The sequence below is a fragment of the Pholcus phalangioides genome, unplaced genomic scaffold, assembly GCF_987345545.1.
Source record: "Pholcus phalangioides strain wild (caught in Gottingen) unplaced genomic scaffold, Ppha-v1.0 ptg000016l_1, whole genome shotgun sequence".
Taxonomy (NCBI): Eukaryota; Metazoa; Arthropoda; class Arachnida; order Araneae; family Pholcidae; genus Pholcus; species Pholcus phalangioides.
Window position 1 is genome coordinate 351,025 of NW_028301609.1, and position 24,987 is coordinate 376,011.

Below are 24,987 nucleotides of genomic sequence, written 5' to 3' on the forward strand. Positions count from 1 at the left end.
GTTATAATCACATAATAAAATTTGTTGATATCATACTGTGCTGTGTTTTTTTTTTAAATGTTCATATTATTTTTTACCAATTCTGTTTTGAAGGATCATAAACAGTTGTGTTTTTTATTTGATAGGTGGCAGAAGCGGTTTTAGTTAAATGATGTTTCTTAATATAACACATACTGTACCGTATAGTTATTTTCTGAAAGGTATATTTTGGCTGATAAAATGTTCTTTTCACTCATTTGTTGGTTATGGACAAAACTAACTAAGAAAGACATAATTTTTTCATGGTTAATAAGTTAACAAATTATAGATGTTACTGCCAAAGCCCGAAGTTTGCCACTTCGTGAACTGGCGAGTCCAGTTGACCCGGCCAATGTCCAGAATTCGGCCTTACTTCGAGCTTTGGCCGGCACCTATATGTCGGTCCCTGTACATGGATCACTAAGATATCGATGGACTCCTTTGACTTCTCTGAGATGGGAAGCGGGGTGTGTCCGGTCTTCAAAGGTCAAAAACTCCTTTGACTGTTAGGTTTGCCACAGCACAATAATTATGGTTAGCCATTGCTAATTATAAATGGTCATAATTGTCACAAAAAAACGCCAACGGAGTGATGACCACGAATCATAGGAATCGATATATAGGGCCCCGGTGAAAACCCGAATTTTGGATATTAGCCTGCACAACTGTGTTGGCCAGCTTCGGGCTTTGGCAGCAATATAGGCATTTAAAGTCTGAGAATGACTAAGAATTAGAGTAAGTTCATGTACACAGAGTTTCTGCTGCTCAGAAAACAATTCCCTATATTGTATAAGGTAGCATATTTTTTTGATTACTTGTATGCACAGATATCGAAATTCTGGGACCAGGGAAACAACAGGTCTGTGCAGGTAAAATTAAAAATAGAATGTGCCCACTATCTGGAAAACAAAAAAGGGTTCTTGGTACCACCGAAATAAAAAACGGAGAAATAGAAACGGAGAAACACATGATTCTTGCATATTAATATTCTATCTAATTTTACGAGAAACTAAACATATGTACGTTTTTTTTAAAACGAGGAGCTTACCTTTTTCGTTAACAGATAGTGTTTTGCCTCGTCCCATCTTTATGAATCGAACTTCGCGGAAAACTACCACGTTGAATTATTCGAGAAGCCCTTAGAAATTATGCCTAGCCATAGGGATACATAAGTAAGATAATTGACGTGAATAAGGGCCGTATTCACAGACATGGTTTAAACTGTAGTCACAATTTTTGGATAAGAGCTCAACATAGATTGGTTAAAATCCTGAATTTAATCAATATATCCGTGTCGATCTCTTATCAAAAAATTGTAGTTTAAACCATATCGGGGAATACCGCCCTAAAGGGGTCTGAACTTATAGTTTTTTCCAATTGCACTGAAAAAAAAAAATTCTGAAAAAGTATTGAGATTTTTTTCGAATAAAATTTCAAGATATTATTTCCCATCGTAGTCATCATCTCTGAAAAAAATTGGAAAAATTTTGAGTCACTTTTTTTGAATCACCATTTTTCCCCTGGCCTTATAATTTCTTCTATCACTGTAGATAATATGACATATATTTTATGAGCTTATAAATTATAATTATAAGCTCATTTATAAAAGGTATGATTCTTTATAGACAATTTTCTCCTCATAAAATATTCTTAGGGACGTCTCCTGACACCGTTGGACGCTGCTTTGTACCGTGGATACCGCGGTTGTGCCAAATATTTGCAACTCCATGGAGCACTGCCAAGTAGTAAAGTGGTTGAAAGAAAAGACGTTTTTAGGTAAGTTATTAAGTAAGTATGATTCTTCTTTAACTGATTTCTCAAAATGATAAATCGTTTTGTCGATTGAACATTTTTTCATGGTTTTTTTTCAAGAACTGAAGTCATGCCAGAACCTCCACCATCTGTTCCAGAAAAGTGGCAGAGAGTATATAGAGAGTGCGCTGTGCAAACAGACACCATTCAAAAAGATGTCGATGTTCAGGTTCATCTCAGCCAAACGGAAAAAGAGAACAGCAAAGACGAGAGTGAAGTTCCGCATTACCTGGCGGAAAGACGACGAGAAGGAATTCTCAAAGACCCTCGGAAGCCAATCGTGGCGAAGGTTTACTTGCACACGAAACGCCGTGAGAGGAGGCCAACGAGGAGAGCCTGCGACGAAACGAGACGGAAATACGACACGCCACTTCCGCAAGAAATCAAACACAAACGAACTAGAATATTCCATCATACGACGACGAGTACGTCGAGTAAAAGCAATGTGCCATCTCCACAGAAGAGACCCGTCCGTAGTAGGCAAGTGAGTAGGACAGTCAGCTCACATGGGGAGGAAGCGATACTCGAAAAAGTGAAAACCGTAACGCATAGAACGGCTCCCTTCACTGAACATCGAGCAAAGGGTAAACATAAACATATCGACGAATCGCCAAACGTACCGAACCTCTGCCATTGCTGCCCCGATCCATATCAGGCCGTAGCGTCACTTCCTAGTTCATGCCGATGTGACTGTCATACTAGAATTCCACCGACCCCAAAACCAGATACGGAACAACAGCAACATGAAGAAGAATTTATCGTTGAAATGAAAGACAACATGCGTTCGCCATCGAAACAGAGTGACGCAGAGGTCGATCCTGATTCGCAGGGAGCAGTTGAAGACGATGAAGTTCCTGCTCCGATAAGTCCCAAAGAAATTGAACGTAATAGTCCTGAAACAGTCGAATCTCTTCCTGACGTGCCGGAAGCAGCTGATACTGCGCAGATAGCGTCAGAATCTGAGGACAGAGAAGCGATTCAAAGTGAAGTTAATGCTAGTTCTCGAAAATCAGAGGTTGACGAAGAGCAAGAAACGAAACCAGAAGAGGAAGACGCCGTAGATACAGAAGTGGAAAATACCAAGGATCCAGAAATAGAAGATATTGCCAACCCGGAAGAAGAGGAAGATGCTGCTGACCCAGATGAAGAGGCAGCCAACATAGAAGAGGAAACCACCAAGTCTGAAGAAGAGGAAGCCGCCAATTTCAAAGAAGAAGAGAAAACAGGCAATTTAAAAGAAGATGAAGCCACTAAATCCGACGATGAGGAAGCTGTTAAATCTGGAGATGAGCACATGACTGAATATCAAGAGGAGGCCACCAATCTAGAAGCAGGTGAAGTCATTGAATCTGAAACAGAAGTAATTAAACCTGAAGAAGAAGCTGAAAAATCTGGAGAAGAGGAAGCCGCTGCATCAGCAGAGGAAGTCGCTAAATCAGAAGAAATAGAAGATGAAGATGCCAACCTAGAAAGAGAAGAGGCAGTGAAATACGAAGAAGAATCCGCAGACAAAGAAGCACATCTTGCTCAGTCACCAGTAATTGCGGGTGATGGCCTCGTTGATGGTGAAGATGTTGATTATTGGCAGCGCCTGAAGATGATAATAAAGGAAAGACCAGAATTACTGGAAGCGCTTGCTTCCCAAGAGCAGAACGAGGGATCGACTGTTCGGCTCGATTCCGAAGACGAAAATGATTCTCCGATCAGAAAATCCGCTGAAGACGAAGAAGCGCTTCTTGCTCAGTCACCACTGGTTGCGGATGATAGTCTCGTTGATGGTGAAGAAGATGTTGATTACTGGAAACGCCTGAAAATGATAATAAAGGAAAGGCCAGAATTACTGGAAGCGCTTGCTTCCCAAGAGCAGAACGAGGAATCGACTGCTCGGCTCGATTCCGAAGACGAAAACGATTCTCCGATCAGAAAATCCGCTGAAGACGAAGAAGCGCTTCTTGCTCAGTCACCAGTGATTGCGGATGATGGTCTCGTTGATGGTGAAGAAGATGCTGATCTCTGGAAGCGCCTGAAGTTGATGATAAAAGAGAGACCAGAATTACTGGAAGCGCTTGTTTCTCTAGATCAGAATGAGGAATCGACTGCTCGGCTCGATTCCGAAGACGAAAATGATTCTCCGATCAGAAAATCCCCTGATGACGAAGGAGCGCTTCTTGCTCAGTCACCAGTTTTAGTGGGGGGTGGCCTCATTGACGATGAAGATGCTAATCTCTGGAAGCGTCTGAAGGTGATGATAAAGGAAAGGCCAGAATTACTGGAAGCGCTTGTCTCTCAAGATCAGAACGAGGAATCAACTGCTCGGCTCGGTTCCGAAGATGAAATTGACTCCCCCATCAGAACAATCTATACCCGCGACTCCGAGGAAGCAGAAAATGACGAAAGGTATTTCCACCTACTACCTTTCCCACCGACGGATAGCGATGAACATTCGGACGGTAGACGCGTCGTGGGATTCTCCGACGAGGCGTTACCTCCCAAGAAATACCTCCACTTAGACCAGGACGAATACTCGCCGCTGTCCAGCTTGAGAAGCATCGAATCCAATGTCAAAGACTCCGGTTACAGTGATGATGTGGATCGTGAAGAAGCCTCTTCCGAAAGCGATAACTATGGATCTAGTTCCTCCCCAAAATACATGACTAAAGGCAAGCCGTTCGCCCGATTCATCGTGACGAGTGGAGCGGCGGACACGTTCCCACTGGAAGAGTCCGAAGAAATCGAAGAAGGGAGGCGTTTGACGCCCCGATCGGCTAGTATGCCCACCATTGAACTGCCAACTACTAGAAGAGAAAGCTGTTGCCCTAGAGTTTTGGGACGATTGATGTTCAACAAAGATATGCAGAAAACGTTACGGAGGTGAGTCATAGAAAAACCAAACTCACTCAAATAGTTCACGAACATTGTTCGGTTTTTGTCAAATCGGTAAAATTGATCGCTTGCAGCTGCACATTGTTTCTGAAGTTTAGTGCAGTACAGACGGCCCCGCTTAGTCCGATAAAATCCTCTCTGAAACCTAAAGTTCCCCCATTTAGTGTAATAATTTCAAAAAAAAAATCCTTCCTCCTCGTTTAATCGAATATGATGATCCACCCGACAACTGTAAATACATATTAACCATAATACAGTTAAACCTGTCTTTAACGAAGCCTGTATTAAGCAGAAACCTGTCTTCAACGGAAAAAAATCGTGGTCCCGTGATTTCAGTGCCAACATACACATTGAAATACCTGGATTAAACGGAACCCGTCTAACGCGGAAACGGAAAGGAAAATTGCACCCTTTAAAACGGAAAATTGAACACAAACTCTGTGATTTTTTGGCGACCAAAAGACCAAAGGATCATAAAATATGTTAAAGTACTCCACCGAAATACTTAAATACTTGAACATTAAATTTTGTATCTCGATACATATATACAGTCCGTAGTGAAATACATTACATATCTGAGATGTACATGTTCTTTGGATAAATTTTCTAGCTGAAAACATGCTTCTATAACCAACGGTTCGAAATATAAAGGGTGGTCTAAGGACTTGATTTCACGAACTGTATAATATCGAATTGCAGAAAAACTAGAGCTTGCAGAGAAAAATGGATTTCAGATTTGAAATCAGTGATCAGAAAATAACTTGGATCGGTTAGAAAACCTCGTGCTACAGACAACAACAAAAAATTGTTCCCCCAGTGTAGTTAATGAGTTGTAATGCTTCAAAAATTGATGTGACGTCACTTCTAGGTCACTCTGTAACCTAGTCTCCCTCCCCCATTTCTTGACTGGAGCGGAATTATTGTTTTGTCCCACTTCTCCTATTCTACTTTAATTTTCTCGATCTTTCCATTCCTCAAGTTTGCCAGACCTCCAAACTTCCCGCCCTGTACTATAGCCTGCGTAGCCTCCCTCGTGAATACGACTCTGTTTTAACCACAACTCTTTTATTTCTATCATCAGGTACCAGTTGGAAAGAAGGCTCTTCTACGAACTACAAGAGCTGAAGAGGCAGCAGATTTGTGGCGGGATCCAAGAAGGAGAATTCGAGACTGTGCAGAGAATGGCCGAACGTTTCAAGAGACACGTATTCTCCGCCGGGATGACCGATTTCCGAGGGCCTTACACTTTTATGGCTTTCGAAAAATATCTCTACGGTAATTTGATTCCAATTAATTGTTCTCAGTCACCCTTACTAACGAACAAGTACAAATTTTTTCCAGGTATAATTTGGATAAAAAAATTGTTTTATTTGAACTTCAACAGGGAGAAGGCACAGCACCCCCACCCCATCCCTCTCAGATCATTAAAAGTTTATATTCTTGTAGAATCCCCCCCCCCCCCAACTTCAGTATGTCATTCTATTATTCAGAGTGTTTAATATCTAAAAATAATTTTTCATTGAAATTGAAAAGGGCTCCAAACAATTGTAGAACTTGACTCCTCGAACTCACTAAGATGGCCCTCATTAAATAGAGTTATTAGGTCTGTGTCTGTGTTGTCATTCAATGTTTGATAAAAGAAATCATTCACAGAAATACGCTTACGTCCCTTTCAGACCATTTACAAAAATAGGCTGAAGCAACGCAAACGGCATAAGCTGAAGTTTCATTACAAAAAGTGAAGTTATACATGAGTCATCTTAAAGAAAACTTGGTAGTTATACCATAGAACCTCATCATAACGGACTAAGAAGGGTCCTTTTTAATGAAAATCCGGTTCATAACAAAGAATTCTCCCAGAGGTGTAATCCAACAGGGAAGTAAAGTAGTTAGCAATAAAAAGTGTTTATTGCGTATGCATCAAATGAAAAACGGCCTTCAACATATGTCGAATGAAAAAAATTCGAACGTACTTATATACACTGTGTGTGCATTAACCTTTACACCAGAAAGGTCTTGGTTCATGTTGATTGCTTACATTTCGTAACGTTTTAACGACGAGAGATATTCAACGTCTTCTTACGTGGTTTGAAAAAAATAATTTATTTTCTGTTGACTTGTTAGTAGTTTATTTATTCAGTTTATAACTGACGGAGGTGCTACAAGTGTTCATAATATGCAAACATTTTCATTTGTCGAATGTTCAAAATATTTAATAACAAAGAAGGAGAAGACTCTTCAAACTTAAAAGGGTCTTCCACTGTGGTCACCATAATTGTAGGCACCTTAATTAAATCACTGCTTGGAAATGTAAAACTCACCAGATAAAAATATACATCCTTTATTACAGTAAAATACCTGTTTTACGGCCAAATAATGATTTCCCATTGTATAATAAAAGTAAGCATTTCAAACCTCTGATTGACAGTTACCTCTCTTTCAGGATTCATTTCTTTTGTTGTCCCGTTGTATCCGTAAAAGAGAGGTTCTGTATTATTACAATTAGCTATAACTGTCCGTTATAATGAGGTTCTACTGTATTGATATATTTGGGAATGATAGATTATACACGTAGAATTATTTTTTTTTAATGTCATTCATGTTATTAATGGGAATTTCATACATAAATACTTAATTTTCATGTATATAGAACACATTTTGAAAACTTGTTGCATAATTTCGAACTTTTCCTCTTATTAAAAATAAACTTCCCCCCCCCCCTTCTTTTAAAATTTTTGGTAACAGAAAATTGTTTCTATTCAAAACAGAGCAACTGAAAAATTTGGCTCAGACATACAAGACTTCTACGCCAAAAGTAAGTTTTTTTTTTATATACATTTCATTTTTTTTTTTTAAATTTCATATAATTTTTCGGAAAAAGTAGTAGGAGATGCACTAAGATTGCATCTCCTAAGCACGCAGTAAGATTGATATGAAATTTCGTAAAGCCGGGTTTTCCTAGGAGCAGGTTACCTGCACCGTGCGCAGCGTAAAAACGCTGATCGCTTAAAAAACGTAAATTTCAGGTTTTTAACCAATCAGCGATTTCACGCTGCACGCACCGTGGAAAAACTTTTCCTAGGAAAACCCGGCTTGAATGTCCTTTGATAAAGTAGGTGAACGTCTTATCGACTCGTGTTACCACACACACTTATTAAAAATATCACTTAAAATCATCACACTCTTATTGAAAACTCATCAATGCATATTTTTTTTTTTACATTTATCACTTCTTAGTCCAACTCCGACAGAACAAATAGCTGCCTCCGGAGCTATGCCACAGCTACTGACTATATTCTCACACTAATTTGTGATTATTTTCGAAACACGTCCCATGGACTTTTCTCGAATCTCTCGTGGAAACCCAGCATTAAAGAAAAAACTGCAATAAATACTAACCAGTTAATATAACGTAGTCTGTACGCCTGTAAAACCTTCACAATTGGTTCACTGCATCACTACTATTAACGCAAAGAAGTTATCATAAAGGAATGCTTGGATTAGTGCAAACTCGTATTTTGTGTTAAAGTAGAATTTTGCGAGTTTTTATACATGAAGGACCACAGGCAAAAAACGATGATGGTTCATTTTTGACGAAAATTATTTAATGGTTTATGAGTTTTATCACGGATATCTAGAATGAGTAAGGTGGAATAACACACACACATAATGATAGCCCCCCTTAAAAACACATTCTAAAATAAAAACCAATAGGGAAGAACTATAATATTCCCATTTCAGTTTTACAAAAAATAAATAAGCAATTTGTGACTATCGTCATTTTTCCCCGACCCTTCTAATGACAATTAGTAGGAAAAACATAATCTCCAATCAAATAACACTAGCAAAATTTATTTTCCATTAATATCTGCCGATAAAATTATAAAAATTCAAGAATGAAAGATTGAGTCCCTAATTTTTTTAATCCTTACACCGGCATTAACGGTCTGACGACTTGATGCCTTATGTTTCGACAATTACGAAATATCTCACCTTTTTAAAATCCTCTTATTTCGGCAATGACGAGCCCAGCTATCTCTGTAAGGCAGGTTTTGTTAACAAACATGTTTTCCCTCCCCCCCCCCCAACCTATCAGATCAACTGCCAGTGGGCGGAGTCAGCTTCTGTTCAAAGTTTTATAGCAGAAGGAGAGAGACTGGTGATATTGTTGGGGAGTTGCGAGCGAAAGCATTACCGACAGCATGAAATAGGAAAATAGTATTCTTCCTTAAGAAAGATGTCAGATTTTGCACAGGATCTGATGATTTCCACTGTGGCAGTTATAATGAGTATCAGTGAAATTTTAAAAACCGCTTGAAGGGTTAAAGATGGATCCACATTAATTATGTCCGGGAGTCGTTTGGTTCATGTTCATGTTAGTTGCCCACTAGACTTGGCTCGAGAGGTTCCAGTTAACATCCTGTAAGCAATCAACTGGTTACATTCTGTTCAGCGCACAAATTTGTGAGCCACGGATTCCTCTAGCACGTGACTTGTCTTTCCCATTCACATCACTCACGAGCACAACCAGTCAAGCAAGTTTGACCACGGGCAGTATGAAATCACCTTTGACTAATCATTCTTAAACATACATTTATATCCTCACATCCTTTTATTCATATACAGGCCTTAAGTTCCTTAGCCGCAAATTACTGGCGAACCGTTGATCCTAGAGGCATACTTTCAATTGGAAAAAGTATCCAAATAACGTGTATAACTCAGACACGTCATTCATGTTGCAACGGGTTGCAAAGTTATTGAAATAAAATAAATTAACGGACACCCTGTACTCAAAAACTCAATTGGGAAAGTTGTTGCCGTGTCTTCCCTGAGGCTAACAAAAAAAAATTCCACGTTTCTGCGTGCAATATCCACTGAGATATTTGAATTCAAAAATCGATGAAAGTCTAGGAAGAACAGCATAAACTAACGAACTTCTTTCCCAACTTTTTTCCGATTTTTGAATTCAAATATTTCAGCGAATATTGCACGCAGAAACGTGGATTTTTTTTCTCTTTCCTCAGAAGAGAAAAGGTGTCGATAGGTGCTGACTTAACACTTAACTTTCTAATTGGGTTTTTGAGGGCAAGGTATCATTGCAAAAAAAAGTTAATTTTTTTAATTCAATAACGTCCCCTTGAAACATGAATGACGTATTTGAGTTCTACACGTTAGGGGCCATTCAAGTATTACGTAAGCAGATTTTAAGCCATTTTTGACCCCCCCCCTTGTCAGCAAAAGTCAGCAAAACACTGACCCCCCCCCCCCCACCCCCCGTCAGCAAAATTTCGTGAGCAGCTTAGAATATTTCATATCTTCAGAAAGGGGTGGTTGATGACGTAAGAAACCTTCAAACCCCCTCCCCCCACCCCTTGCCATCAAAAGTCAGCAAATCCGAAACCCCCCCCCCCCCTCAATGATGACGTAATACTTTAATGACCCCTTATTAAGATATTTTTTATTCTGTTTTTTTTTATGCTTCTGGAATAAACGGTTCGCCAGTAATTTGCTGCGAAAGGAACTTCGAACATCTCTCATCCTGTGTCTATTGCAAATAATTTTTTTCCTTCAAGTAGAGTTTATCTATGTCAGATAAAATGCTCATCAAAATAGTGTATCGTCTTCCCTCTTACAGGATTGTCCACGTCACAATCATTCGTCCCGATCTTATTTATCGGGGAGTGACTTCTCCTCCAAGCAAGGTATTTGCGTTTGCCAAACTCATATGTGTCACCACATTCGTCGACCTCGTGGGCCTTGTAAGTGGATAAGCAAAAAGATATACGTGCGTTCGATCGCATTCGTTGTTCAGTTTTCGTTCATTGAAAATTAGGGTGGATCAAATGAAATACGTTCGAGTGGATTCAATTGGTTTGTGTGGCGGTGCAATCCCGTGGGTATGGTAGAATTAAACAAAGCTATCTATAAAGTAGCAAGAATGCACTTGTGTCCTAATATGAAGTCCCTGGATGACATCCAGATGCACATCTAATTTCTAGAAGAGTAACGGACAACGTCCATTGAGGACGACTTTGATTTGTCCGCTCAATGACACATTAGACAACTGCATGGGCCAAGAGAATATGTGGCTTAGAATGTTTTCGGGTGGTGGGATTTGGTTGCACGGACGATTTTCGTACTCATTCGTGTTTCTTTGGGGCTTTTCTTCGAAGGTCTGAATGAATAAAAGTCATACAGTACGGGATTTACCACCCTATTCATGCTAAATCATCCTACGCAATATGTGCAGCTTGAAAATATGCTCACAACTAGCACTGTACGGCAAGAAAATCACCACGCAGAAGTACTTTAAATCACCGCATGTATACCCTCTTCGCTCCAGAGGTGCACATATCACGAACCTTCATTTTTAACGGTTTTTAATGGTTTTAATGATTTTTTTTCAAGTTAAGACTTTATCTATCTCAAATGGTTCTAATAACGATATTAACTCTAATTAGTAAATTACTTTTTTCTTCTTTTGTAAAGGAACTTTGACATACAATAAATAGTTTGTTGGATCAACAAAAAGTAAATACATAGAAGAAAGTACTTATGGGTCGAAAAACTATGCTTAAATGGGAGAAAAATTTGGGAGCCAGCAAAAAATAAATAAATATGAGAAACACTTTGCGGACCAAAGAAAGAATATATAAATGAGAGAAATTATCAGCGGACCGAAAAAAAGATGAACACATAAATAGGAGGAATATTTCAGACCCAATGACGGCTAAGACGGAAATAAAAACCAATAGATAGATTGTATTTTATTAAATACAAAATTTTGTAGCGATTATATGACGTAATAGGCAAAAAGTGTTGCAGACTGGCACCGGTTGAAGAACACTGGTCTAAATCATTCTCGGTCTCATATTCCAGGACCGTCTTAAGAGCATCATGGGCTCTCGGGCAAAATGATTTTTCTCAAGCCCCTGCGTGGTTAGAAATGCCTCTGCCCACCAATTTGCATGCTTACTCCCAAACCTTCTAATCTGATCTCATTTTCATGAATGAGTCGATCTCTGATCCAGGCACGGCCCATTCGTTAAGACAGCACTTCCATACTCTTGATTGTCTTATGCTTCTTACCAATGAATCATTACAGCTGACCAACCAAAACTCCCTTCATAGACAGTATCCGATTTTTCTCAAGCAGTTTGATGCATACGGTAACTTTTTATTATGAGCAGATGTTTTTTTCATGTCTTAATAGATACAAATCCACTCAAATCGGTTTCATTTGATCTACCCTCATATAAAGGATTAATTAATTCGTTCTTTTAATTTTATATGTGTTACAATCCGCAGTGTACAGGAGCAACGATAAGGAATCCGTGAGGCAAGTGATTCTTCCCGAAATTTCCATCAAGAGGAGGACTACCACCTTCAAAATGCATCCGAATCGCTCATCGAGCTGGGACCGTACCGACAGCAACGTGACGAGGACCGACGTCACGGCATCTCAGCAACACTCTTCAACAGGACACACGAGGTTCGACGGATCGAAAAGCCTACCGTCGCTGACCGTCCCGCTTCCCAAAAAGATACCGACGTCGCTGCTGTCGGCCATATGTCAGAGGCTCGGGCCCGACGTCCACCTGGACGACACCGTCGTCGTCGAGCTGTCCTCGGACGAGATAAAGGGTAAGGTGCGGCACTCGTTCACCGTCCGCGAAATGAGGGAGGCCGTCAGGCAGTGGGAACAGGCTACCGGTCGGTTGCTGAAGCCTTTGCATCTGGAGAGGGTCCTCGACCCGGACCATCAGGGCCCGGTCACCTTCGAGATACGACACGGGCACGAGAGGAACGTGTTCCGGCTGCCCACGGAGAAGCTCAGCGGTGACAAAAAATGGCAAGTTATATTTACCATTGGGAAAAATCAGAGGAATGTCCCACTTATTGCCAGATAATCATTTGTGATTCAAAATTCACTTCACGCCTGCATATAGAAAATAACATTAAAAACCTCATTGTGTTTTTATTTAAAAATCGCATGTTGTCTAGTTCCATGTGACTCTTTCTTTCGATTCCAATTTTTTTTTTTTTCCATCGCAAACACCTTAAACACGATTCGCATTACTATTAATTACACGCATTCATGTTTTTTGCACACACACTCTTATATCACTTATGTGTTGCATACCGTATAAGAGCCAGGGATACACAACCTTTTCAGTCCGCGGGCCAGAGATGCGGTATTTCGGTCACCCGCAGGCCAGAAACTTGTATTTATATGACCATATGACCTATATTTTACGGGACATTTCCATAGTTTTCGCGCAGCACCAACTTTTTTTTTATAAAATGTTCCGCTTTTTTCCCTAAAGAAGTTTTAGCAAGAATTAAAATAAATTATTTTCATGACTTATAATTTATATTAAGATAATTATGACTCTATAATAACTATTCATACTCATTTTAATGTATTTATTTCACATACTTGTCAAACATGCACCTTTTTTCTGAATTTCATCTATCTACTGCCTTCTATTTCCCACATTCAATTTTTCAGCAACTTTACTTGCCTTTGATCATTTTTTTTTTGTCTATAATTTACAATTTTAGGTTCCTTTGTGCATTTTTTTTTCGTTTTAATTGACAAATTAGCTTGCTTTTGACAATTTTTTGGCTTAAAGTGGCAACATTACATGTCTCTGACAAATTTTTTGATGGTAATCGGCAGTTTCACTCGCCGTTGACATTTTTTTTTTTTTTTGCGATAGTTGGTGATATCCCCGTATGGATTTTAATTTACTGTACTTTATATGAAAGAAATATGGTCAGCCTAGGCATTTATCGTGTTGTGTGTATTGGTACTTTTCTACTGGAAACACATTTCATGGGTCGGATGGAACCCATTTGCGGGTCGCATTCATCCCTCGACCGAAAAGGGTTGTGTACCCCTGCCGTAAATAATATTCTCAATTTTTAGTGTTGAATTCCCATTCAATATATTTCGCGGTACGAAATAATATATGTAGCACCATTTTTTTGTTCGGTACCTTGTGTATCACTATCTCAATACTTCCTGTATTCGGACCAGACCAGAATTGAACGTTTCCGTCGCCGCCTAGCCTTGCAGGCTGTTCAGCAACTTACAGATCACCGGGGGAATGGTATGTAAAGGGGGAAACACAAAGGAGACATAGTTCGAGCATTTGCGTGAGTTGCGTAGTATATGTATGTGTAGAGAATGGAAAGAGCGCCAGAAGAGAATATTGTTTACAAATCTTTGTAAAATAAGTGCTCATCGAGATGAAAATCAAAACAACAAAGTCGAAGGAATTAGAAGTCATAAAAGTAGATGAGATGTTATGCTCCTGTATCCATATTCATTCGAAATGTGACATACAGTGTCCCGTAAATTCGTAAATAGTTCACCAATTTCTTTGGGTTTTTATGAATTTTCGCACATATTTGAAGGTTTTTTGCGAAAAAAGTTGCTCTCACGAAGTATTATTGTTATTATTAAAAATTAATTCAAATTTTTATGGATAGAGGGCGCTGCACGAAAGTAAACCGAAAATATGCAAATCAGAATGCTATAAAAAATGTAGGGGTGTACGATTAACAGCTCATTTCTAAATTTTCCTGAAACTTGCGCCTTATGTAAGGTTTCCATTGCATTGTGATGTTGACATTGGTGGATAAAGCAATATTTGTGTAGTTGTTTTACCTTGGCCATGAATCGCCAGCTGGAGCTTTACGCACGGTTCGAACACAGAAGAAAGGTTCTGGGATTTATTTTCGTGCAGCGCCCTTTATCGACAAAACTACTTTTTTCCTGTACTAATCAAAATCCCCCTCCGTGAGAATAGCCTTTTCGCAAATCGCATTATAAAAAACCGATTCCATCAATTCTTACGAACTTTTAAACTATTTACGAGTTTATGGGACACCCTGTACATAATTAGGGTGACTGTATGTGATCGAAAGAATCACGGGAAACTGATGTGCTAAATAAGGGACATCGTCAATCTGGATGAATCGAATGCATTGCCAATCGGCTGCAAAATTGCTGGAATACCCCTAACAAAGTTGCCAATAGCTGAGAGAGAAAATGATACCGTAAATCGCACTGAGTTAAAATGTATTTCATGACAAAAAAAAAGTTTAACATGACAAATATGTGTGAGGAATATTAATATTTTTCATGCATGAATATTGTTTTCATACACGATTTCAACGATCATTACAAATTCAAGTGAAAGCTTTAAAAAGAAATGGGAATAAATGCGTCATTTTTATATAAACGGGGTGACCGAAAAAACCCGGTAAAATACGGGGCAGATCCGATTATACTGCTATTAAATTATACAAAGTGCATCAATAAATTGGTACATGTTTTTGCTAGCACGTGTTTCAAAATATTAGAACAACAATCCCCAGGAACTCTGGGGCGCAGTCCATGAAATCCTTCAGATGGGAATCCCAAATTCACAGTATGGCTGTAATTTGCATTCCCATCTTCTAAGATTTTCTTCTTGACCATATCGGTGGGAAAAAAAATTGCATAACGTAGATTTGAATGCCTTCTAAAATATCGAATTACTGTCTCTTCTTTGTTTCAAAAAATTAGAACATCTGACTTGAAAGGGATTATCGCATTTATTTACTACACCAACCCCAGAAGGCATGTAATGCACTGGAAAATGAATTAACTGGTAATTACACTGGAAAAGTAATAATAAATATGAAAATGGTAATAATATAAAAAATAAAGATAGTCAGAAGAGAAAGCACTTCGCATACGAATCCAGGTTGAAATCTGCAATAGCGGAAGCAAATCTTGCGTAGGTGGCGCATATACAAGTCCTGATGGCAGATTGTTCCGTATTCTCGCAACACGACATCTGTACCCATGAAGAGTACTCCTCTGGTCGTTGTATTCTTATTTGGAAGATATTACATGAATATTTTCGTGTAAAAATTTACATCAACTTATAGAATAAGTGTTAATATCTTTTCCCGGCTCCGTAAACTTAGAATAGTTCAATATTTGCATTACGGGTAGAAAAACGGGACGTTTCTGCAAACACAAAATTACGGGTGTATTTGCGGGGAGCAGTATTATAAAAACACGTTCTGAATTCATTGTACTGTGGCCATCTTTGGCCATGCCTTTACGCATCAAGGCATTGAATCGATAAGTCATTGGCACAGAACTTGGTTGAACCTCAATCATGGCCGGCTTTCAATTGGATAGCTTCTTTTATTAGCATGACGGATTAGATGGTATTGTCATGACGTACTATCATCAGGTATCACGAAACCACCGCAGCATCGACTAATTCTCATGGGCATGACCGAATTCTTGATCCCACACATCTGCGTTTTCAATTTTCAAACAAAGGCTTCAGCTGCTGAAACCAAAATAATAGAAACCATTGCGTTAGAAGACTTCTCTGGTTACCAGCGCACATTTGGATTTCTACCTTTTAACCCCAGAAGTTGAAGACTAGTATGGAGATGGAAACTTCATTTGCCTTTGTGAATAGCAGCAGCAGCACTGATACAGATTCTTGGACATTGAAAAAATCTTGATAATAGGATTAACTTCTGTTAATCGCAGTGGTGACATTTGTCTAGCTACAGAAGGTTAAACGACACCAGCGACCGAATATGTCACAAACTACCCAGTTTCAGACATACTTGGTGTTGCTTGGCAGAAAAGCCACCCCAATCGCCACTAACGACTGATACATTTTCAAAAAAATGCTTACATATCACCAAACTAGTTCGGGACTATATACATTGTCTTATTCCATTAGCTTAACATAATACTGATGTTAAACGTAGGAGATGGTACAAAGTGCGAAAGACTGAGAAACAAGTAGAGATAAGTTCAGAAAGAAAATTCATATGCTTCTGCGAGGAATCGAACCCCACCAATATTCCGTAATCCGAGTGAGTGCTCTACCATTAAGCCACAGACGACTAGAATTTTCTACCCTTATAGCATTTTGTGAACGATGAAACGCACATGGCACATGGGCAGCCTCCTATCTCAGCTAGTAGCTCTTAACACAAAATAGCCACCAGATGGTGGCAAATGGAGACGGCATATTCTTCATCTCCGCTTATTATTCAGTCTCTCGCACCAACATGAAAATACGAGTTTACCATCTTCACTTGAAAATATTGAAGACAGATGGTAGCACCAGAAAAAACACGGAACTAGCACAACTCCGACAACATAAATACGTTAGGATCACGCATGTCACACACATCAAGTTCCTGCGTGTACCAATTCGTTTGAAAAATTTCGCCGAGGAATGTGTACGACGTGCATGTACGGTTAAATAGTAGTAGTAGTATTTCATAACTTTTATGAATAAGTGGAGAGTGGCATCACACAGACACACACACATTTATCTCTAAAGGAGTTGGTCAACACAACGTGACTCGACTGCATCTGCAATGTGATTCGATGTGCTCATTTCCTCTGTCTGCTCTATTTCTCGCACCTTCTCAACATCTTTGCTTTGTCTCATTTCGAAACTTGTATGAATCTGGGTGAAAGGAATCTGAAAGAGAGAAAAAAATGGCTGTCTTTATACACGTGGTTGCTCTTACTATTTGTGCTTTGTCTTTTTTTGCTGTCTGTCTGCTTTTCTTTTAAGCAATTTGCTTTCAGGTTCCTTCATTACTGCCTATGGCCAGTCGGACGTTATATTTTCCCTCCGGACGAGGACGAAGATGGTACGCAGATCATTCCTGAGAATTTCCCCTCCGAATGCGAAGTTCTCAGTCTTAGTCCGAGAACTGCGCTCCTGTTGCCAAATTACTGAGAAGAAACAAAATAACATATATATATGTGTTGTGTAATTTTATTGTAAACGAGAACTTTTTTTTTCCTTTTGCAATGTTTTTATACCTAATTGGAAATTAAATAAGTTTTTATCAACAGCGGTTTCTACTCGAAATTTTTTTCCTATACAATGTACGACAAAAATTTAGAACGATTTCAACCTTGGAATATTAAAGTTCCGATTTCCAATGCGCTGATTTCTTTTCGAATGGAGATATAGTACTGTTCGTCCTTTTCAATTGTACATTCTTCCAGATATATTGAAGGAAACACACGGTCAGTTCCCCTCAATTAACTGCTTAATACCCCCCCCCCCCCTCCTTTACGGGGGAAGGAAATGGAGATAAATGTGCGAATTTTTCCTTGAAAAATGCGTCTTATTGAAATAAAAATCATTTGTAAGACGAGACGACGTAAAGGTGAAGTAAGTTTAGGTATTAAGGTGTGGATTTTTTCACATCCACAGACACTCACCGTGTCGTGTCAGACACGGCAACCATTCTTTAACATAAAAATTTCTGATAAGGTTTCCGCGGCCATCATTGGATGAAAATTGATTGCTCGGGTTCGAAGACCGTCGTCCGTTTGAGTTAGTTCTCAACGTTTCCCCAACACTAGTGGTTGACATCATCAGGATAATTAATAAAACTGGATCAAAAGTCAAGTTTGTTGGAGTTTCAGGTTGTATTTACGTACGTGAGTGACTGACCAATCGCAAAACAATAGTGTAAGTCAAGTACATGTAAGTCCACTCATGTACGTAAATACAACCTGAGACTCCGGAAAACTTGACTTTTCATTCAGTTTTATCAATTCTCCTGATGATGCCAACCACTAGTGTTGGGGAAACGTTGAGAACTAACTCAAACGGACGACGGTCTTCGAACCCGAACAAACAATTCTGTGGTGTTTGGTCAGAACATGATATCTCCAAAAAATGACTTTTTGATCTAGTAGTAAGTCTTGCTAATTATAATTAATTAGAAGTGAGATAAATCCACAAATATGTGCGTACGGCTAAACAACATGCTGATGTATGATATTTTCATTCGTATTTGTTTCGTGTATGCTTTATTTTTGATTTTTAAATGAGAATGAAAATGCTTATATCTCAAAAATGTGATTTTGGAGTTATCGTGTTCTGACCAAACACCACATCATAAAGATTTCTGTGCCGACTTGCAGAATCGGAAACCAACGTACACTATGTGTTCGTCGTAGCCTAAGGTCAGATGCGGATTTACGGTCTCGCCACCTGTGGACTACTGCATGAATTTTGCCACCCTTCTCCTATTCGAGTCTGATTTTCTTCACCACCCATTACTCGAATTCTCCCCTCTGTACTAAAACCCACTTGGCCCTACTCTTGTATATACGCCTGTGTCTCTAAGTTATTCTTTTGGTCACTTCCATGCTCACACCTTGCACATGCTCTAGGTCACTCAAATGCTTGCAAACTCTGTAGCTCATTCACTAACCTCGTCCCTTGCTTCCATATCACTCTTTTGGTCCCTCACTGATCTGGTGCTCACTCTTTAGGCAACTCTTTCGGCCATTCCCATGACTGCACAGTGTTTTGGTCACTCCCATGCTCACACCTTCTCTAGGAGGGTCAGTTGTCTTGCACAACAGCTCTGGACGTGAGCGGTCATCAATCAATCTAGGTCACTCTTTTGGTCACTCGCATATTCACACACTCTCTAGGTCACTCTTTTGGTAATCCACATGCTTGCACACGATCTAGGTCATTCACATGTTTGCACATGATATAGTGCACTGTTTTGGACATTCACTGATCTAGTCCTTTCTTTCCAAATCACTTTTTTTTTTATCATCCGCCTGTTTGCTCACGCCTCTAGGTCACTCTTTTGGTCATCCCCCATACTTGCACACGCTCTAGGTCACTCTTCCTCTCGCGGACATGCTTGCACATTGATGAGCCCAAGAGACCGAGAGCGTCTTTGTTCATTCCCGTGCTTGCAAATTCTGAGGGTCACTCGTTCAGTCACTCACTGACCTAGTCCTCCGCTCTCAGGGTAGAGGTGGACTTATGTTGCGCTATGTGAATCTTCCCTACCTTCTCCCATTCAACTAAATTTCCTGACCCTTATTCCTGAAATTTGCCGCTCCTCCGGAGAGATTGACCCCCCTATAGTCCGCTAAGCCCTCCTGTAAACAAGTCACGGTATAAAGGTGCGAGCTTAGTGGAAGACTGTTTCCGATTCCGAGTGTGGGCGTTGTTTACTAGCGCCGGGTGTACGCAGTGCAAACAGATTGCCCGCTGCACTACTCGTTATATATATTTTTTTGATCGTCAAACAGGAAAAAGGGGAAAAAAACCGGGGGAGGGGGCAGAGAAATGCGGAGGTAAAAGAAAAAAGCAGTTTCGATTCACAGGTTTGTCAATAGTGTCTGAAAAAAGGGGTTAAAGCAGGGGTGGCCAACTTCTCTCTGTTCAAGGGCCAACATAACGGTCAGCTAAAGCTTGGCGGGCTGCATTATACACTGTCACGCCGTGCCAGTAAAATGAAAGAGACCCGGAAAACACACATTTGTACACGCCATGAGCAATATGGCAAAACACGGACAATTTAGTCAACCAAACTTTTACACTTGCGTGTGTGAGCATTGTATTTATTCCCTCACATGTTCAGGAACATGTTTATTGTTACATGTTCATTGTTTATCTGATTGCGTTCCCAGCCACACGTAATGCATCAAAAATTAGTGTCTTCAAGCAAGTTATTTCATCAAATGTATTCATAGTTTGAATTTCACAAATGAAGCATCTGTTCCAATATTTCTTCAGTTATTATTTTGGCAAAATAGGCAATTTGCCAAACGCGGTGAAGGAAAAAATAAGAAAAAAAATTGCCCGTGTGTGTGTTTATGAGCAATTTGTGTTTGAAAAAAAAATAGTATGGTGATAACGTAGTAGATTATTTTCGTCACTAATAATGATGAGTGTAAGTAGTTTTCCGTTTTTGGAACGAGAAAATAGTTCAAATAATTATCACAAATTTTGTTTAGCACCTTGTATATTATTAATTTCAATTTGATAATTTATTTTTACTTTGTCGGGGGCCAGCGGTTGGCCACCCCTGCCCTAAAGTTGGGGGGGGGGGCGATAGAGAAAGCTCGAAAATTTATTATTTCCCCCATCTACTCTGGACCCAGTAAACTCGCCTCGGGAAGAGATTCAGTTAAATAAATAATATTAATTAAGTTAAAGTAACCAATTTCTTTATTTGTTACTTAATATTATTTATAGTTAATAATCAATACGTGTTGGATGGATCTGGAAGATAAAAATCAGGCCCATAACTAGACTGAGGCAACCGTGACCCCGAACCGAATCGGGGGCCCCCACAAAGAAAAAGGCACACTTATTTTGCTTATTTCTTGGAAATTTTGAGTTTCTTGTTTGAAATAATCTGCGAGAGAGACTCTCTTCCAAAAAGGAATCATTGAAAAAATGAGAGGGGAGCGAGGCCTTCTTTTTCTGAGCATACCATTTCCGGGGGAAGCCTCGGTCATGCTTAACATGCTAAGCCACCGTAGTCGGTCAATTTGTCGCACTCAACTTGTCGCGCTCAACTCGTCGCGCATCAATTTGTCGCAGTGCCAATTCGTCGCGGTACAAATTCGTGGCAGAGCCAATTCGTCGCGGTACAAATTCGTGGCAGAGCCAATTCGTCGCGGTACAAATTCGTCGCAGAGCCAATTCGTCGCGGTACAAATTCGTCGCAGTGACAATTTGTCGTGTAACCAATTCGTCGGGACGTCAATTTATCGCAGAGTCAACTCGTCACGCGATCTGTATGTAGGTTTTTTGTCTCATACGTGAAAAAATAAACATGAAGAAAAGTTTTTTTTCCATCAAGAAATGCACACAGTTTACTAAAATTTTTTTTTTGTCATTTCGAAAAAAATCATCGAAATTAAAATTGCAATTGATATTAATGTTTTATTATTCAATTATTGTAAATGTTAAAAAAATCATTTTTTCTATGATAAAATTTTAAAATTCTGTAAAAAAATGTCGGTGTTTATGATATTCCCCAAATTACAGTACAGCGGAGGCTCTCTTTAAGTGTAAACTTGTATCTGTCCCATGTGGAATCGAGACTCCCACCAACATTAACCACTACAGTATCTCCACAAGAACCTGAAATAATTAATAATTTAATTTAATTAATATTTCATTTTCACCGGATAAGCCACACTTGTCGCTTTCTCTCGAGATTTCCATTACTCGTAGCGAGGGGAGTTGGGGCGCACACCGAGATGATAAATTGCGATCTCATACATTTTCAAAATTTAATTTGCACCGGATAAGTTGCTCAAGTTAAAAACTCAAAAAATCCAACCAATAAAGTTCATAGGTTACATTCGAGCAAATGCAACCGATAATCTTATTGGTTGAATTTTTCAAGTTTTATAAAAGGACTTTTAGAACACTTTCATAGTGTAATGCTAGCCTTAGATATATTGTCGGTAAAAAATTCCTCAAAGATGTATTCTCTACATGGCAGATACATACTCAATAGTGAATTAGGGCCATTCAAGTATTACGTAAGCAGATTTTCAGCCATTTTTGACCCCCTCCCCCCTTGTCAGCAAAAATCAGCAAAACACTGACCCCCATCCCCTCCCCTGTCAGCAAAATTTCACCAGCAGCTTAGAATATTTCATATCTTCAAAAAGGGGTGGTTGATGACGTAAGCGACCTTCAACCCCCCCCCCCCCGCCATCAAAAGTTAACAAATCCGAAACTCCCTCCCCGATCCTGACGTAATACTTGAATGACCCCTTAGGCAAATTGTGCTTTGGGATGGGCATTGATCCTAATTTATCATCTTGGTGTGTTCGCCCAACGCCCCTCGCTGCGAGAAATAGAGATCCCGCCAGAAAGCGGGAGTGCGGCTTATACGGTGAAAATTTAATTTTAAAAATTTATTTTATCATAACTTATCATCTTCATGTGTTCGCCCAACGCCCCTCGCTGCGAGAAATGGAGATCCCGCCAGAAAGCGGGAGTGCGGCTTATACGGTGAAAATTTAATTTTGAAAATTTATTTTATCGTAATTTATCATTTTCGTGTGTTCCCCCAACGCCCCTCGCTGCGAGAAATGGAGATCCCGCCAGAAAGCGGGAAGTGTGGCATGAATACCATGAAAACTGAATTTTGAAAATTTATTTGATCGGCGTACTGACTCTGCGACAAATTTGTACCGCGACGAACTGACTCTGCGACAAATTTGTACCGCGACGAGTTTGTAGCACGACGAATTGACGCTGCGACAAATTGATTGCGACGAATTGTCGCGTGACAAGTTGATCGCGACGAATTGACCTAGACCCCTAAGCCACAAGCGTCAAGCTTTCAACTCGCAACAAAATAATACTTTACAAGATGGTCACCCGGCCGATGTTGTTGTATGCCGCTCCGGTGTAGCTGTTCTCACGACAAATGAACATAATATCACAGCCTACACCAAAAAATTGGCAAAAAGACTGTTCGATCAGACTGGTGACTCGATGAAATCTGACTCTGAATTTCAGCATCTTGCCGAAACTTCTCCATACGATAGCAGACAGAGGCTACGATTAAAGAGACCTAAGAATTTTCTACATATGCCTAGACCAGTGTTTCCCAACCGGTGTGCTCCGGCACCCTAGGGTGCCACGATATCGGCTGAGGAGTGCCGCGAGATATCATGTAGATAGGTAAAAAATATATGACAGTCCACTTAAGGTCTCAAAAAAAATTTTAAGTCGAATTAATTACTCTCATGCATGACAGACTCATCGGATAAGCCGCCATCTGGTGGCAGTGTCAGCAATGTGAGCTTTGGCGTGAGTTAGGTCTAGCTGTCCATGGACGGCTCCGTTCAGCCAAGACCAGCCGAAGCTCGTGACGACACTAAAGAAGTCCATTCCATCCATAGTCATTGAATATACTGCAAAAAAAAGGTAAAGAGATATCGCATGTATCGGCCTGCTATATCCAATGGCTGCAGGTGAAATGGACTTCTTCAGTGACGTCAAAGCTTCGGGCGGAGGCTTTCTGCTAAGGAACGAGCTCAAGGAAAGAGGATTCATTGGCTTTGTAGTTTAATGGTCTTTGGTGCTCACCCGGCCAGATGAATTTTCCTTCTTGGATTTATCTTCGCATCAGTCACCTGTCGAAACCTTCACAGCGGAGAGTGACATCACCTTCGGATAAGCTGAAAGACTTCATTTTTCAACACTTATCAAGATTTCAAGATGCAATAGATATTTACTCTCCATCTCATCTCTTTTCACTCAGAATCTCGACTTGTTTGTCTCATCATTTGATTTCGCGGAGGAAATAAATTTCACTGCTTGCGAACGAGATTAATTAATTTATCTTTGCGTTGATTGCACACTCAAAGGAAAGTTCACCGAGAGTGAGGCGTCGGTGGCTGCTTTTTGGCTTGGACTGAGAGAGGAGTATCTAAATCTACCGAAAAGCAACTAACGTACTTTTGTCCTTTTCAGCATCATATCTATGCGAGCAAGCCTTCTCTGCTACGACGACAATAAAATACGTACAAAGCAAGAAATAGACTACTACAACTACCCGACCGTACATGCAGCTTGTATACATTCCTCTATGGAATCTCTATCGAATTGGTACATGCCGGAATGTGCGCGTATATGTTGTGAATCTAACGTGAAGTTTGTTTTTGTGTAATGCTTGTTATTACCAATTACAAATTTCAAACTTATCAAAATATGAAATTTGAGTTTTCAAAATAAAATTTAAAAATTTCAATTTGTGGTAATCAATAAATCGGTATCATTTATCGCTCACAATTCTGGTTCAAATTATTTCGCCACGAGCGGAATCTGTAATTTTCCATGAATATCACAGATGGCTCGTGCAGAACGACGACACGCTACATGCAAATGAACGGAGCGTTTCCCCTTTCTGATTGGTCAGATCACCACCGATTGCCACGCGGAATCGGAAACCCCAAGAAATTTTTTTCCGTTAGTCGTCCGAAACCTTAAAACAAAATAAAACTTCGGGTTTTTTTTAACCAATCAGTAACGACGCCGATTTCCAGAATCGAAAACAGGCGCTCGTTATGTTCACATAACCAAAAGTTGCATTATGCGAATTACAGTGGGCTCTCACTAATCCGGCATATATTAGAGACCAGGTCGTGCCGGATTATCGAAATCACCGCATTACTGGAAGGTAGTGGGGAAAAAAACAAAGCGCATTTAAATAGCACAAGCTTATTCGCACAGACGTGCAGTGACGTGTTTTTTCCATTCTACACTCGCAGTAAGCCAGTGGTGGTGGTGTCAGAGCCGGGAGTGCAGTGCGTGCTCGAGCACACCCAATTTGCAAGGCCGGATTGAACACTCCCAGCATTAATCCCAATTCTCCCAAACTCTGAGAGAGAAATACTTTAGTTTTTTCTAT

General features: G+C 39.8%; 1 protein-coding gene across 3 annotated transcripts in view; it reads left to right on the forward strand.

Moving 5' to 3' along the window:
* The window catches only part of LOC149074692 (uncharacterized), a 63,211-nt gene extending 50,442 nt beyond the window's left edge, over positions 1-12,769 (forward strand). For 2 of the 3 annotated variants that reach the window (XM_089245758.1, XM_089245760.1), the window contains exons 9-14: positions 1,673-1,794; positions 1,891-4,701; positions 5,795-5,988; positions 7,482-7,528; positions 10,349-10,472; positions 12,022-12,769. In XM_089245758.1, coding sequence (XP_089101884.1) covers positions 1,673-1,794; positions 1,891-4,701; positions 5,795-5,988; positions 7,482-7,528; positions 10,349-10,472; positions 12,022-12,623 — 3,900 coding nt within the window. In that variant the 3' untranslated portion in view covers positions 12,624-12,769. The remainder of the gene's footprint in view (positions 1-1,672; positions 1,795-1,890; positions 4,702-5,794; positions 5,989-7,481; positions 7,529-10,348; positions 10,473-12,021) is intronic. The other variant, XM_089245761.1, reaches the window with a different exon arrangement.
* Positions 12,770-24,987: the final 12,218 nt, after the last annotated feature.